This window comes from Diplodia corticola (assembly GCF_001883845.1).
Source record: "Diplodia corticola strain CBS 112549 chromosome Unknown scaffold8, whole genome shotgun sequence".
Lineage (NCBI taxonomy): Eukaryota > Fungi > Ascomycota > Dothideomycetes > Botryosphaeriales > Botryosphaeriaceae > Diplodia > Diplodia corticola.
This window is the reverse complement of record NW_017971487.1, coordinates 543,300-558,873: the sequence shown is the minus strand read 5'-3', so window position 1 is coordinate 558,873 and position 15,574 is coordinate 543,300. Positions and strand designations below refer to the sequence as shown.

The 15,574-nt window shown below is 59.5% G+C and overlaps 3 protein-coding genes across 3 annotated transcripts; all 3 read right to left on the bottom strand.

Moving 5' to 3' along the window:
* Positions 1-3,264: 3,264 nt before the first annotated feature.
* BKCO1_8000181 (c2h2 transcription factor) lies at positions 3,265-5,591 on the bottom strand (the record flags this gene model as incomplete). The annotated part of the gene is made up of 2 exons (XM_020279282.1): positions 3,265-5,047; positions 5,101-5,591. The coding sequence occupies 2 exons, from the start codon at positions 5,589-5,591 to the stop codon at positions 3,265-3,267; spliced, it is 2,274 nt and encodes a 757-aa protein (XP_020133363.1).
* Positions 5,592-7,331: 1,740 nt separating this feature from the next.
* BKCO1_8000180 (protein transporter sec24) lies at positions 7,332-10,131 on the bottom strand (the record flags this gene model as incomplete). The annotated part of the gene is made up of 5 exons (XM_020279281.1): positions 7,332-7,343; positions 7,403-7,972; positions 8,029-8,685; positions 8,744-9,730; positions 9,784-10,131. The coding sequence occupies 5 exons, from the start codon at positions 10,129-10,131 to the stop codon at positions 7,332-7,334; spliced, it is 2,574 nt and encodes an 857-aa protein (XP_020133362.1).
* Positions 10,132-11,230: 1,099 nt separating this feature from the next.
* Positions 11,231-13,309, bottom strand: BKCO1_8000179 (retinoblastoma-binding protein; the record flags this gene model as incomplete). The annotated part of the gene is made up of 4 exons (XM_020279279.1): positions 11,231-12,591; positions 12,645-12,739; positions 12,793-13,087; positions 13,138-13,309. The coding sequence occupies 4 exons, from the start codon at positions 13,307-13,309 to the stop codon at positions 11,231-11,233; spliced, it is 1,923 nt and encodes a 640-aa protein (XP_020133452.1).
* Between the last annotated feature and the right edge of the window lie 2,265 nt (positions 13,310-15,574).

Genomic DNA, 15,574 nt, shown 5'->3' with positions numbered 1-15,574 from the left:
GGTTCCCTCAAACGTGAGCATGGCGCTGTATTAGGTGACCACGCACGTCTCCAGAAATTACATAAGTCAGGGTCTACTTCAACCTAAGCCAGGATGGGAGGCACTAGATGCTCTCGCTCTCCTACTTTTTGCATTGTCTTTCTTCTCCGGCTTCCCTCTACCAGTCAGTATCCCCTGAATTGCTCACACATTTCGCATTTGCGTTTAGATAGAGTTCTCATTTAGCGCGAAGCATGTGTCAGGTCCGACGTGAGGGCCACACACACACAGGCCGCCGAGCGCCGCCCCGTTGGATCAACTCTCGGGAGCATCAGGATCGTCACGGCGTAGGGAAATTTGGAGAACGAGGGGTCCGGTCGGTCTCGACGAGTCGTTCACTACACACGAGCATCTTCGGACACACACACACACAATCTCGACCCCACACTGATGTAATTCGAGAGTGACCCGCTGTTTCCACAGGCGCCCATCTGCCACTACAACGTGTTTGGCCTTGAGGCTATACGTACCAGCTGAGCATGATTGGTTGGCCCCAAGTGAAGTGTCGCGACGTACCGTGTTGAAAAGTAAAAGGGAGGAGGAAAGGCAAATAGAAAAAGAAAGGCACCAGAAGTGAAACTCGACCAGATAGGCAAGGCGTCGCCGTATATCAGTAACTCTACGGTCCGTAAACCGTTCACTACCAGTAAGAATGGCGATCACAATCGCGAGCCATCGGGCTGGTTGGTCGGCTGGCCGGACCGCTTCTCTTCGGCCATCGTCACTACCACGTACCGACGTCGGTTGCATGGATGAAGTGTACATGTTGCCACCACTCTGTTGTCTCCGTCTCTCGTGCTGGCGAGGGAGGGGAGCGCGGGTATTCCCGGAGCCACTTATTTCTCCTCTTCCGCGACGACGATTATGGCGGCACGGTTCCTCTCATCGTCATCATCATCATCATCATCATCATCGTCGTCGTCGTCGTTTCCCTCCCCCGGAAAAAAGGGTGCGCATTCCGCGGCTGTGGACAAGCCGTACCGGGGGGACGGTAGCGGATTCGTGTATGTGTGTATGCGCTGGCCTGGTCGTCTGACCCTCCCGGTCCTGCCCTTGGACGATGGCCGTGATTTCGGAGTGGGGTGGGGAGGGGGTTTTTTGCAATGCGGGAGGTGCCGTAAGCGGTTAGAACAGGAACCAGTCCCAAGCAGATGATGCGCGGGCGGTAGGCAGATGCGTTGTCCAAACACCAACGAACCTGCTTGCTGCCCCCTGCCCTTTCCTTTCTTTCCTTTCTGGCACCTGCTCGGAATCATGATGCAAGCCTGCACGTAAACAGCGAGGGACACGAGTCGTGCGCCGGATCTGCGTCAGGGAAGAGGGAGGGAGGGAGAAAGGGAGCCCCACCCTGCGCCGGCAAGCGCCATGCATGACTTGCAAAAAGCGACTGCCGGCCGCGAGGTGACGGGCAACACGGGGACCGGGCAAGCAGAACGACGGCGACCGTCACAGACGACGAAAACGAGTCGGTGAGGCCGAGAGCCGGAGCCGGAGCCGGAGCCAGGCAGCGGACCTGCCAAGACGGCCGGTAGCCATTGTTTTTCGCAAGCGTCGCGGTCTTTCTCGTTCCTTCTCGCGGTTTAGGCGAGGGCGGAGCATGGGCAAACGCATCACGAGGACAACAACAGCATCTGTTCGTTGTCGATGCGCTGTGATGGGCGCCAAAACGGTGGGGTTCCCGGCAAACCAGGTACCCACTTGAGAAAGGAACCGCCAGGTTGATGGTGCCAAAAAAAAAAAAAAAAAAACGCCCACCACTCTTCCTTCCTGCCTCGCGTTTCTCTTTCTCCCTCTCACCGACTATGTGATGAAAGCAAAGGCAACGGCCGATCATGATCTTCGATCAGGTGGAGCGCGAGCCCCTGTCTGTTTTGTTTGTTTTCGTTGGCTTGGTCGTCTCACTGTCACGGTCTGGCTGCAACCGCCGTAGTCGGCCCAGCCAGACTCATCTCAGAGCCACAGGAGCGTCCGCCCTGTGAGTCCAGAGTCCAGAAGCGCGTCCCCGGAGAAAGCAGCAGCGAGTGTGTAAGCATTGCATAATTCCGGCGGGGGCAGGCATTATGCGTCTGAGGTGAGACAGGGCCAGGCACCCGCGCCGCAAACACTCAATGCCGCAAACAGCCGAAGATCCCGAAGGCCGGGTGGAGGGGGAGACGGCGAGGGGACGAGGGGAGAAAGGGTGAGGCGACGAGAGGCGGCCCATCTTACACGACACACGCGTCTCCACCCTCAACACGCCAAAAGCCGGGCGGCCGCAGTCGAAGGATCTTCACCGCAAGAACCCGGCCCTGTGGTGGAGGGTTCGTTGTTGTCGACTCGTTAGGACGACGGGGCCGGCGCGTCATACGTCGATCAAACACACAGACACACCGACAGACTTGCATCGTCATGCCCGTCGTACGAGCCCCTGTACCTGACACGTGATGCATTTCGCCTTCATTGCGCGCACCCACGCTGGTCGACAAGCTATATCGAGAATATTCAAAGAGAAGAGGAAAGGGGGTGTCAACATTTGTATACGAAGAATAACTGTCATCGCAACTCGCCGTCAACCGACGGGGCAGAGAGGCGAAAAAGACTGACCGCCAAGTCGCCGTCATTAAACCCTTCCGTCTCGAGAAAACAAAAAAAAAACAAAAAACGAGTCCCAGCGCCAGGACAAGGCGAAGTGGAGAGACAAGCGATCTGGACGTGGCAAAGAAAACGACTGCGCCAACCCGACGAAAGAGATACTGCGGAACGCGGACGAACGAGGGAACTGATCGCAATCGGAAAGAGGAAATCATGGAATAATGGAACGCAGCAAAACAGCCCAAATAGTCAAAGCCCATCGGGACACAGTCATCCGCCCAGTGTAAAAGTCTTGCTGAAGCAGACTTGCCGCCTCGATGCAGCCCTTCAATCGGAAATCCACCAAAAAGAAATGCAACCTCGGACACGCATGCTGGTAGTTGACGGAGCGATAGAGACATGAACAAAACAGAAAGAAAAAAACAGGAAAGAAATTCGACAAAGCCATCCTCTCTCATGGGTATCACATTGCGCACCAATGATGGATTTCTTCGTCGTCTCATAACAGGACAAAAATCGTGAAAAGGTACGGTTCGTTACGTCATGTCGGATCGTGAGTTTCGGCGAGCGTTCTTGGGAGAGGAGCGAGGGGTGAGAGCGGTCTGTGAGAAGTCGTCATGTCCGGAGCCTAGATGGTGTAGCCTTTGACGAGAGTTACGAGGCTCGGTTTGTAGGCCGTTCGCCCGTAGCAACCGCCACAAGAGCCTCTAATCTTCTCATGTCGCTGGCGCCGTTTTGGCTTTGCTGGTGTCCACCAAACGCCGTGGCAGTCTGTCCGTGCGCATACGGTGGCTGGGTTCCAAAGTGATATCCGGGGTGCGTCGGCGGACGCTCATTCGCCGCTTGGGGAGGCTGGGGAAAGGTGAACTTCGCCGGGTCCTCCATATGCATGCTGGATGGTCGCTCCTCCACATTTCCTCCATTGTTCTGCACAATCACCGGGTAATACTCCCCGAGTGATGACGTCGACGGTGTGGGCACACCCTCGCTGCTGCTGGAATCCTCCGGAGAAGTCCTTTGGTTCCTGTACGCGTGTTGCTGCATTTGCTGCTGATGTTGGGGGGCATGCTGAAGTGGTCCCATGTACCATCCCTGTCGTTTGTTCTTGCGCGGTGTTGTCGGTTGCGCGGGATCCTGCGAGCTCTGACTTGACTCGCCCCCCGTAGAAGGCCGACTCAGGTGAGTGAGGGGAGGTGGAGGAGCAGCGCGGTTCACCGAGAAGCTTGGATGCGGAGCGGTTGTCGGTCTTTGGGATTGCCCTTGGTCTCTACTGCTTCCAAAACTAAACCACGACGCCGGCTCCCGCGGAGGTGTTGAGTTTGTAATGTCCAGCTTGTGAATTCCTCTTTGCAACGAAAGGTCAAGCGAGTTGTGGTGGTGGTGATGACCCCTGTGCTCGCGAACGTTCGGCGTCGACGGCTCCATTGCCGCCGGCCGATTCGGATGGTCGACCTGCATCGGACTCGATGGATGTTGGGTAGCCAGAGACGGCGGCGGCGGTGCATGGTCGAACGACTCTATTCCCGGGAGACGAGTGACTTGGCTTGAGGCGGGCTGGTTGGCGGCTGGCTGAGACGAGAACGACGGCTGCGGGGCATCGGGAGTCTGGTAGTAACTCAAACCACTCGTGGCCGGTCTGGGAGTCAGGGCCGAGTATGTCCCAGGGTGCCATGTTCTCCTGCGCCAATCAGCATCAGAGCTGACAGACTCGCGCCGGGAATCGCTGGAGAAAGTTGACCCAGTAGGACTGTTGAGGAAGCTCCCGGCATTGGAGTAGTTGGAGGGCGTGGACGATGTCAACGGGCTGATGTAGGGAGGCGGGTAGTTCGTGCCGGGAGGCCCTTGGAACGGGTTTCCGCTGTTCGAAGGGACGGAAAGGCGGCGTCCGGGGACGTGGCCGGCCCACGTGACGGGCCTCTGCGCGGTCGATACGGGCGAGTCCATGCCGGATGGATATCGAGGACCTGGGCTACCTGTTGCGGGTGAAAACGTTGTTGATGTTGGCGTACTGAATCCACTTGGTGACTGGCTGCCGAGGGTGGAATACTGACCACCAGGGTTATATGTGTCCAGCGTCAACCGTGCTCGCGCAGCTCCATCACCAGCCATGGCAAGTGGAGCGGGCCGCCGGCGGGCGTCATCACGATCGCTCGTATTTGAACTCGTCGAAGCAATACTAGAAGCCGACAGGTTCCGGCTATGACCTCTGCTGTGCGCACCTCCACCACTACTGATGGTTGAGGCGCGAGAGCGGCCGTTGGGAGGGCGAACACGGTCCGTTCGGATCTGACGCTGGAATCTCGTGCCGGTTGCCGCCAGAGAATCGCCGGGAATGTCCTCGTTTACATGGACAGTCTGGGCATGCTGACGGAGATTGTCCAAGCGCGAAAAGCGGCGGTTGCAGTGGCACTGGAACGGCCGCTCGCCCGTGTGCTTTCTGTAGTCTGGTCAGTGACGCGCGGCTGAGGGTGTGTGGCGTGTGCGACGAACCTGATGTGCCTTGCAAGATGTTCGCTTCTGGTAAAACTCAGCTGACAGGGAGGAAAGTCGGTGCAGAAGAAGCGCTGGCCCTTCTTCTTCTTGGTCGGCCGGTTGTCGCTGTTGACGCTCTCGTTCTCGGAGGCGGCGTGGCCGTCCTCGTCGTCCATCACCACATCCTGGTTGTCGCCGGAGCGGGTGGAGTTTTCAGAGTTGCCGCGGCGCAGGGTGCTGTTGCGGGCCTGCTTCTTCGACTCGGGAGCGGCGGGCGACAGGTCTGCGGGCAGCGGGCGCTGGCCGGCCAATCCTCCAAAACTGTCTCGAGTGGGTGTCTTGGCCGACTGCTCGTCGATGTGACGCTGGTCGTGGGGGTGGTGGAGGTGCTGGTCGGCGCCGAAGAGCTTGTTGGGGCGCGGCGTGGTCGGGGTCGTCTCCTCGCCCGAGTGGCCAGGCGGCGGCTCCGGGACGGACAGGGTGGTGTTGACGGCGCGAAAGCCAGACATCGTCCAAGTGGATGCTGGCTGCGGGGTGCGAGGCTATTATTACCGCGCTGCGGCCGGAAGCTGGGAGCTGACGGTGAAACGCCAAGTCTTACTTGCTTCCTTCGGTGACACGAGAAGACTGAGGATCACCGCCCGGAGGCCAGGCGGCCGGAAATGTCTGGTGTGTTCGGAAGCGCTTGCAGGTCGTCGTCGGCGGGCCACGAGACGGCGGTTCGCGGCGTGGGCAGGATCGAGGGCGTGCGGATGCGGTAGCGAGTCTGTACAGGCGCTGGTCGCATCGGCATCCGGCCCAGGGTCGCACGCGCAGCGGAGCGCGTTGGCAGAGGAGTGTCGAGGCTGGTGTCGCTCTCAGGCGTGTATCATGGCATGTGCAGGCGTGGGCGGGGGTTGTGACGCCTTATCGCGGCGGCGGTTGAAAAGATCCCCGCCACCAGCGAGGATCGGGAGGCGTGATGCGCACGGGCAGGGCGGCTGCGGTGCGGCTCTGAGGCGTGCTGGCGGGCGCGGAGGGTGCGCGCGGTGGCCGTGGGCGGAGGTGGTGATGAGATCAGAAGGCAGGCAGAGGCGGCAAAGCAGCAGCTGTCAGGCCAGGGCGAGGGCTGGAGTACGGCACAGGCTGCGCGTCGGGCTAGTCAGCGATTCGGCCATGCATGCAGCGAGGGGTTACGTCCGCCGCCAGACGGAGAGGGGCTGGTTGGGGCGCTCCTAGCACGAGCCGTTTTAGCAGATCTACTAGCGGCTACGCAGCAGAGCGCCCGGCGTGGCGAGCAGGCACCGCTGCTGGGAGATGCTGGGAGCGGCCTGCTCCACGCTGAGAAATGCAGCCGTGGCGTTAGCATCAACCCTGCCGCCCTCTCCACCACGCCGTGACGCCAGCCGCCCGGCCGCGCGCCCACGAGCCTCAATGGCCAGCCCCCGGCCTGGCCCCAGGGCAGCCGGCCGCACGCTGCCAGCTGATGCGAGCGCCGCGACGAGGCCTGCCGCGCGCCTCCACTCGCCGCGCTGCGACTCCGCCTGGCATGTGAAACCCGGCCAGCGCCCTGCAGCCACTGGCTGGGAACTGGCTGGTGCGCTGCGCCGCGGGTGCCCACGGCGTGGCAGACCGGTGGGGCCCGGCTGCGAAACACGGTGAGTCGGCAGCATCGACGAATCCCTCTACCCGGCGCCATTGGCCCAGGAACCAATATGCAAGGGCGCCTCTGTGCCTCGCCTAGCAACCACCGGCTGCGATACGCGACCTCATAAAGATTACCCAACGCCTGCCCGCGCTGACTCGCCGCCCCGGTAGCTCTGCCCGCTGGCCGCTGCTCGCTGGCCGCTGGCCGCTGCTGACCTCTGGCCTGCACCGCACCTGCACCGCACCTGCGTCTGCGCCCATCCAACACCACGGCGATCTGCTGCCCCTTCTAATAACATCACCCCGCAGCTGCCTGCCTGCCTGCCCGCCCGCCTGCCTGCCTGCCCGCCTGCCCGCCTGCCCGTCTGCCCGCCTGCCCGCCTGCCCGCCCGCCCCCCGCCCCGCCCGCGCCTGCGCCCGCGCCCGCACGGCTCGCTGCATGTTTCGAGAAAAGACACCTGCTGCCAGATGCGTCGCAAGGAGACTCGTCAAGGGCATTTATTTCAAGTTTCGAACAACGCTGTGCTACGTGAAAAGGAACAGGGCCGTCGCTCACCGCCCCGCGCAATGCGCCCTCTTCTCGCGTGAAAACACTCCCTTTTTCCCATCCTGCATTACCCGCTCTACTGCACCACCTGCCAAAGCGTTAGTCCGGCCACGTCGAGAGGATCAAGGGGGGCGCTGGAGGACTCACCTTCTCCCTGAGCATGCCCAGCCATTGTTGCAAGCTGACACCCTGGTCTGCCCGGTCCTCCACTAGCAGCGTCTGCGCCCACAGCTTCAGGCTCGGGTCGCCGTCCTCCCTGATGATGTACAACGTCGGCACTGTGATGCTGCCCACCCCCTTCATCCTGTGATCCTTGCTCTTGTCCACGACCGCCCGAACCCGCTCGTTCATTTCATTGTCCAGAATGGGCATGCTGGACTTGCCCTGCTTGATGCCGTTCTTGTCTTCAACCCCGAACACGTCGATAAGCAATTGAGGCACCGAATCACGGCCAATCCAGATGAACTGGTTGACCCCGTCATCAATCAGGTACAGCCCATACGACACTATCCTCTCCGAAGACAGGTTCAACGGGGGCGGCAGCAGAATTTCGCCCGTCTCCGGGTGCGGAACGCCAGCATCGTCGGGCATGTCGTGCAGAGAGTAGAAGCGCGGGTAGATGTACTGGATCATCAGTGGAAGTGGCAGGGTCGAGAGCAGGCAGAGAGCTGCGGCACGAAGATCCGAGGGTATTTGCGCCGATCTCCGCAGGCCGACCTGGTGCATGTTAGCATATTGTCCGAGATGATAGTAAGATGATAATGGTAACCGACATTCTTGATGAGCCCAAGGAAGAGAACGGGCAGCGCCCGAAGGTTGGCGGGCAATTGGAGACCGCCGCCGATGCTGCCTCCTGCCAGCTCTTTCTTGTACGTTTGGAGAATCTCAATAACCTTGCTCTGAAGCGCATCCCTAGCAGCATCCAGCCCACTACCCAGGGCCCTTTCCACAGCCTTGTGGCTGAAGTAGGCAGTGATCGCCTGCGCATCAGCCGAGGAATAGACGCTGGCAAGGTTGTCCGTGGTTGGGATTGCGAGAGTCAAGACTCTTATCCTCCGCTCACCGTTGCAGGTGGTGTGGAGTACAGCAGTCTGCATGCAAACAAAGGGCTTCGTCAAAGTCTCGTCGATAGCGACCTCCACCACGTAGGCTTGGTCACGAGGAAACGCAGGGAACGCGCAAAGATCGGAGCTGCGGTTGAAAAAGTTGCCGTAGAATGTGCTCATACGCAGACCGGTAGTAGCACGCACGCGCAGAACAGCCTCCAGGCCAATCTCGGACGAGAGATAGTCGCTGAACTCACGGGCGAACTTGATCGCGTCCTCGCTCCTTGCCGCATTCCACCCGGGGTAGAACCAGGTCTGGCCTCCGGTGTATCTCGGCAAATTCGATAGTGTGGCTACATCTTGGTACTGAGACGAGAAAAGGAACTGGGAAACGTTGACGTTAGCATCTAAAGCACCCTACGCAAAACATCACTTCACTTACCATGTCGATCGAAACCTGATTCTTGGAGCACTCCACGGCAAAGGACTTGTAGAAGCTATTGGCAGTCTGCAAAAGCTTGCCCTCGCCGCTGGTACCGAGGACCTTTTTGTCCTCACGCATGTCCAGTTTACCGTACCCGATGTTTGGTAGGGATGCGGTGAGGACGCAGATTTTTCCACCAACAGGCGAGATGAGCTTGTGACCGGCGCGCAAAGCCGATCCCATGGCAGAAGCCCCATTCTGGGTATCTTGGAACATGGACTGGAGCTTACCAAGGAAGGTCTCGATGTTGGCGCGACACTCGGCAAGGTTCACCAGTAGGTCTTCAGGAGTGGGAAGGAAAGGCTCGTCGAGGTCACTGACGACAAGCATCCTAGGGTCGCTGCTTTCGCCTCCATCACGGGGAATGGAGAAGTAGTGAAGGCCAGAATCCACAGCCATGAAGCCAAGCCTCGTCCTCCTGTCTGCATTCGGGATTCTGTCCAGGCTCTCGAGAATGCACCTGGCAGCCGTCGCCAGCAGGCCGTTGGTGACGGCCGCGTAGCTGACATCAAAGAGGAACAAGTAGACCAGCGGCTGCGGGGGCCGGACCATGTATTCCTGGGGGGCCACGAACTCGACAACCGAATAGTTCAGCTCGGGTCTTAACCACCTGTCCACACTCTGCTGGGTCGCCGCATCCCAATCGAAAGCCTGAGGAACATCGTTGGTGAGGTTGCACATGTTGCAACGCCAGCGGTGGCCGTGGTCGAGGAAGGTCGCAAACGGGTTGATGTACGAACGGCACCTCCGACATCTCGAAATGACCTGATCGGGAACCACGGGAACCGGGTCCTCGGCATCATGTAGGGCGGCGTAGGGCTGGATGACAAGGGCCAGCGGTAGGCGAGACTTCTTCAGTAGCGAGTGCGTGGTGGGGATCGTGTTCAAGGTCGACCGAACGTACTTCGGGGGGCAATTGGCGAACTCGGAGGGCGTAACGCTGGTCTAGGAAGAGTCAGTGGCGCGCGCACCAGATGGAGGTGGCGGAGGCAACTTACGTTAGGCGGGAGGTTGATCGGTGGCGGGGGCTGGTCGAGCTCGTAGACGTTGAACGGAGCGCTCATGAGGTCGGTGGTGACAAGCTGGTTCAGCGTGGTCTGCTGGGGCGGCATCTGCGGCGGCATCTGCTGCATGGGCTGCATGGGCTGCATGGGCTGCTGCATCATGGGTTGCTGAGGCTGGCCGCCCAGATTCATCTGACCGAATTGACCTGCCAGCGGGTCAAGCTGCGGTGCGCCCACGGGCGGCGCAGGGCCTTGACCGGCGGCATTTGCACCAAAGTCGTATGCCTGGGCGGCATAGGCACGCTTCTTCTTATGGGCGGCCGGGGCGCCCTGGTAGTCCATGGTGAGGGTTGTGTGGTAGGGTGGACGGTGGTGAGGAGGAGGCTAAGTGGCCGGAGGCTCTTGATGCGACGTAATCCTGGACGGAGCTGGGATTTGGCCAGGGACAGGCGGCTCTTGGAATGCGTGCCACGCGATGGGCCTGGAGCTTCTGCAGTCGCGTTCTTGACGATGGCGATAGGACAAGGGAGAGAGTCGGCCCCAAACGGCTTGCGCGCACTTCTTGACCGGGTGGAGTTGGACTTCTGTCCACAAGGCGGGCGGCGCATCGAATCGCCGACCGCCTCTGCGGGTTTCTGCCTTCCGCCTTCCTGCCCCACATCCCCGGCAGGGCAGCCGCACCAGTTGCGCAGAAGCAGCGCCGCTCCGTCAACACCGTGGCCGCGCTCTGGACACCACCGTGCGCCTGCGCTCGCTTTTCTAGTGCGTCCTTGGTGCTGCCGACCTAGGGCAGTGTGACACGGCGCGTTAAGCTCGAGCAGCAGCAGCAGCCCGCCCGAGTGCAGTCCGCAGTTTCCCACCCAAGCAGCTAGCTGGCCATTCCTGCCTCGCCGTCCCGCCTCGTCGATCCCCCGGCTTTGATAGCTGTGCAGGATGGTCAGCGTCGGTTGTTTGGGACCGAGAGATAGTGGCTCGTTCCCCGGTCAAATGACGTGGGTTCAACCGCTTCTTGGGAATGCACCATGCCATGCCAAGCATCTGCCCAAGTCAGATCGTGTCACGTTCTCTGTCAAAAGAATGAGGTTGAATGATATGCTCTGCAAGATCTAGCAAGTCGATATTTGCCTGGACGTCGTCCCGTCCAAAGCTCTTTGCAATAGCCGCGGCGCTCAAGGTATCATGCCGCCCATGAACAAACAAACAATTACCCAGAAAACCCCCCTTCCCATAACCTAGCCGTAAACGCCACTTAACCGAAGATGCCGCCCAGTCTGACCCAAGCTCATGGAGCTGGTTCCGCCTTCAACCCGGCGCCTCTGCAATGCCGCGCTCTGATGTCGTGCAGGTGAACTCCGTGGAGCCCATGCCCATCGACTGTGATGAAAGAAATTCTGAGCGAAAGGAAGTGTTGGAGAAAGGAAAGGTGGTCGATCGCACATGATCATAACTGCGTGTAGTCAGGAGCCCTGTTCCTGCGGTTGCGGTTTTGGTGCCGGTGCGGGTTCACCGGCTTCCTGAAGTAGGCGTTGTCCTCTTCATTTGGGAATGGCTCGCTGAAAACCGTCCTCTGCTGATTGGGGAAGACACCACTCTTGCCATTCTGCATCTGGCCCTGTCCCATGCCGTTCATACCCCAGCCCTGGTTTCCCTGCCAGTTCTGACCAACACCACCACCCATGCCGTTGTAGCTGTTGCCGTACATGCCATTTTGCTGGTATCCCATCGCTCCCATGTTTCCCCATCCACCGCTCTGCATCATCATGGGATTCATCATGGCCTGAGGCATTCCCATCATCGGGCCCATGCTCATGCCCATGCCCATCATCCCGTTTTGATTCGGGAACCCTCCCATACCACCCATGGCGCTGAAAGGCATGTAGTTACCGTTGCCGAACTGCTGGCTCATCATGGAGCCACCGCCGGCGCCGGCGCCACCACCGCCGCCACCAGCCAACGCATTCATCTGGTTCACAAACGCTTGATCCGAGTTGCTTGGAGCCGTCACCTTCATCTGCTCTTGCTGTTTACGCATGGCAGCCGGAGCAGTGGGGATGCGATCACTCTTGAGCTCCTCATCAGCAGGCCGCTTCTTCGAAACACCATTGGCAGCAGCAGGTCCTGCGGGGGCCGAGATTGGAGCATCAGATCCAGGCTTGGCCGCCGATGGGGAGGCAGGCTTGGCATCCTTGACCTCGGGCGACTTGGTGCTGTCGTCCTTCTTGTCTTCCGTGCCGTTGGCCATTTCTGCTTTCTCAGGTTTGGGGCTCTTGGAAGCTTCCTTGGCCTTCCGCTTGTCGTCCTCGAATTCCTTAATCTTGGCGATTGTGTCCTCGTCCGCGACCAAGTCGTCGATGAGCACACCCTCCTTGGAGCAATTTGGACATACGAAATCACTGTTGATAAGTGCATTCTCGATACAGTCATTGCAGTATGTCATTCCACAGCAAGGCGTCTTCATTGGATCCACAAGCATGCGCTTGTCAATTGAGCACTCTAGTCCACGGTCGCGAAGTTCTTTGCTCCCAGCAGAGGCGACTTCTTGTTGTGCGGCGGAAGCCTGGGCCTTGGCCTGGAACTTGTTCCAAGAAGCCTCATCAGGCTTAGCTATGACATACTCGCCCGCAGCGTTGACCATGACTCCAGACGGCTGACGAGAGTCATCGGTGAGGCCGTCGTTGGTGAGTGCCACAGGCTTCTCGATTGTCTGCAGCATAGAACGCGGAATACCCGTCGTGCGCTTGATGCGAGGCTTATTCTCGAAGTTCGGGTCATCATTCGTCGGACAAGCTTGGATCCAGTGGCCTTCTCGGATGTCAGTCATTTGCTTCATCAGCAAGGAACATGTCATGACTTACCCTTCACATGGCAACGGTGGCAGATGTACGTGTCCGGCGGTTCGCCCTCAGGGACGTTGTGGGGCCTGCGTCCGGGGCGGTAGACAGGCTTGGCGCTGTTGCATTCGTCAGTAGGCTTTTCTCACGCGATGCTAACGAGTGGACATACTCAGCCATCTTGGCCTTTTGCTGTTCCCAATTCTCGGCGCCGGCAGCAAACATGGCCGCAATCCTCTCCTCTTCGGTCTGGGCGCTGCTCATGGCAGCGGCACCATCGGTCGCAGGCTTGGCCTGGATCGCAGGCTTCGTGGTCGAGGACTCGGTGCGGTAGGAATTCTTGGCGGTGACGGGGGCTTTGCCAGAGACGTAGCGGGCGGCCCGTCCATGGCCGGGTCTTGCGGCAGGGAGGCGGCGAGCGAGCACAGTCGTCGAACGCGGCACGATGGTGGTGTCGTCATCATATTCTTTGACCATTAGCGGGGGTCTTTTCAGGCATGGGGCCGGGCATACTGACCTTCATTGCTATCGTCGGTGTAGATGGACAGGTCAAAGTCGGTGCCGTCGCCCAAGCCGGTAGCGGTGATGATCTCGCGCTTCAGCTCGAAGACGGAGATGCCGGTGCCGTCGAAGGTGATGCGCTGCGGCTCCTTGGACGACTTGAACTTGAAGAAGACAGACGAAGACATGGCGAGAAGAGTTATCGAAAAGGTGATGGAGAGGTTGGCGATTGCAGCTCGCGTGGGATCCTGTGTGGTGACGCAGAGGTGTCAAAGGCAGGGAGTGCGACGGTGAACTCTGTGCAAAGGCTTCTGATCGGTTTCCCAGAGGCAAATCCGTATTTTGAATTGTGAATGGCTGAGCTTCAGAGCAGCAGCTAGTTGGTAAAAAGGCAGAAGTAATGAGAATTGTACACAAAGTGAGAAGAGCACCGTTTCGCAGGCGCGTGTCAGCCCCGGATGCGGAGTAAGAACTGAAGACCAGAACTTCAAGCCCAGAATCCACCCTGCATGCGCAAGTTCTCCAGACGAACTTCTCTCCCTAGGTAGCCCTCACAGCGACCCAAGTTACCTCACCTGTGTTGGACGGCGGCGTGGCGATACGAGCACGCAGCGGAGAGCCGAGGCTCTGTCGGAGCGAGCGGCCGGCGGTCACGCGAGCGACGAGCAGCAGCCAGCAGGCGATGCGACGGGGCCGGGAGACGCTTCTGTGGTGTCGCGGGCGCGATACAAGGACGATGGCGAGGGGGATGGCGGAAAGGAGGCGGGGTGGTGGTTGAGGATGAAGATGAGTCGCAGGCGGAGTGGTGGCAGCTGCTTATTGAATGGCCGGCAAAAGGCTGGCACCTGGCTTTGTCACCTCAGCCCGAGGCCCGTGCGCCGGGGCCGAAACAGCAACCGCCTGAGCTGCCGACGCCGCCGCCCATCGCTCCCATCTCTGCCATCTCTGCCGTCTCTGCCGTCTCTCCGCCGTTGGTCGTGTCTTTTGTGCCGCACTGCTGCGTAACGCGACGCAGCTGGCTGCACGAACTGCGCGCTGCCGCCGCTGCCGCCGCTGCCCTTACTGCGCGCTGCATGGTCGCTCTGCGAAGGGCGTGCAACGCATCGGCCGCACAGGGTCTTGACGCTTTGCCCTTTCACAGCTGTGCTTCACTCACTCATCTCCGTTGCAACGCTTACGTTACTGGTTCTTTGTCTGGACGACGCCGGCCAAAGCCGCGCGACTTGGTGCAGTCCACGGCAAGCGCACGACAGTACGCTGCCGGCTGCCAAACAAAGAATTTGAACGCCGTTCATGGATCCATCTCAAGAAGAGTTGTAGACTTCGAACCGCCCGCCCTACCGAACTCCACATGTGTACTCGCAGTATCAGATTCCCAGCCTTGGGCTACCTGTTCCGTGGCCAGTTCTCCGTTTGATTTACTGCACTTGCGTCATCGGCACCGGCAGATTAGCGAGCTCGGCTCCCAGTAGGCCGTCAAAAGCCATGCATCTGCTTCGTCAATGCCATTTATCGGTCTTGAACATGCTCTCACTCACTCATTGGCCTTGTCGCACGACCCATGTCCTTAGCTAGCGAAGTGAGTGTGTGTCGGCATGGTCAACACGGCCTCTGCGCTTGGTGGTGACTTACGCTATGCGATGGAAGAGCGTTGGGTTTAGCTGTCTACGCCCAAAAGCTGGGTTCCATAACAAACATGTAGGCCGCCGTATCTTGGCAGTCTCCCCAGAATGCTGTCTCCAACGGCCGGCCTATCGAAGTATTGCAATAACGCTAACGCACTCAAACGCAGCGACCGTGCTACGTGCACGGAAAGCACGTGCATGTGCTTAGCATATCTTGATACAGGTCACAAATCACCTCGACAGAGTGGCGCATGTTTACGCGGCTCCCTCCCCAAAGCTCCGACCTCTTTCCCCTTGAATCGTGTAGCGCACCATGCACGATCCGAAGTTCCCCATCAGTCGTCCTCGCTCACCGCTCGTGGCTCTACAGCTCACAGCACTCGAACCAGTTTCTGGATGATGCATACGAGCTCACGGGTGCCCAAAATAGCTCGATTTTGCCCTACAACGTCCGCTCACATTTCCGACACCACGACGCTCTCAGCCACGAGGGCGCGCATTCTTTCTCTTTCCACGTCAATAGTCCGTTTGCACTGCCACAGCAAGTGAGACGGTGTCCATATAAATAGCTTTCCCGAACGCGCGCGTGGCGCGGGTGCATTGTACCTCAAACGCGGCCCGTTCCCCAAACTGTCCTGTGCCCTCCCGGTCTCGCCCATGGATACACGAACGGACAGCATGGCACACGCTCTCTAAATGGTCTCGCCGAGCCCTGCTCACGACCCGAAAGGAAGCGGTGGGTCATGGTCCGCCGGCGACAGCGTAGAACGGGGGAAGAAGTCCAGAGACATCGTTTCCATCGGCAACCCCGGACCGTCTCCTCGTTTG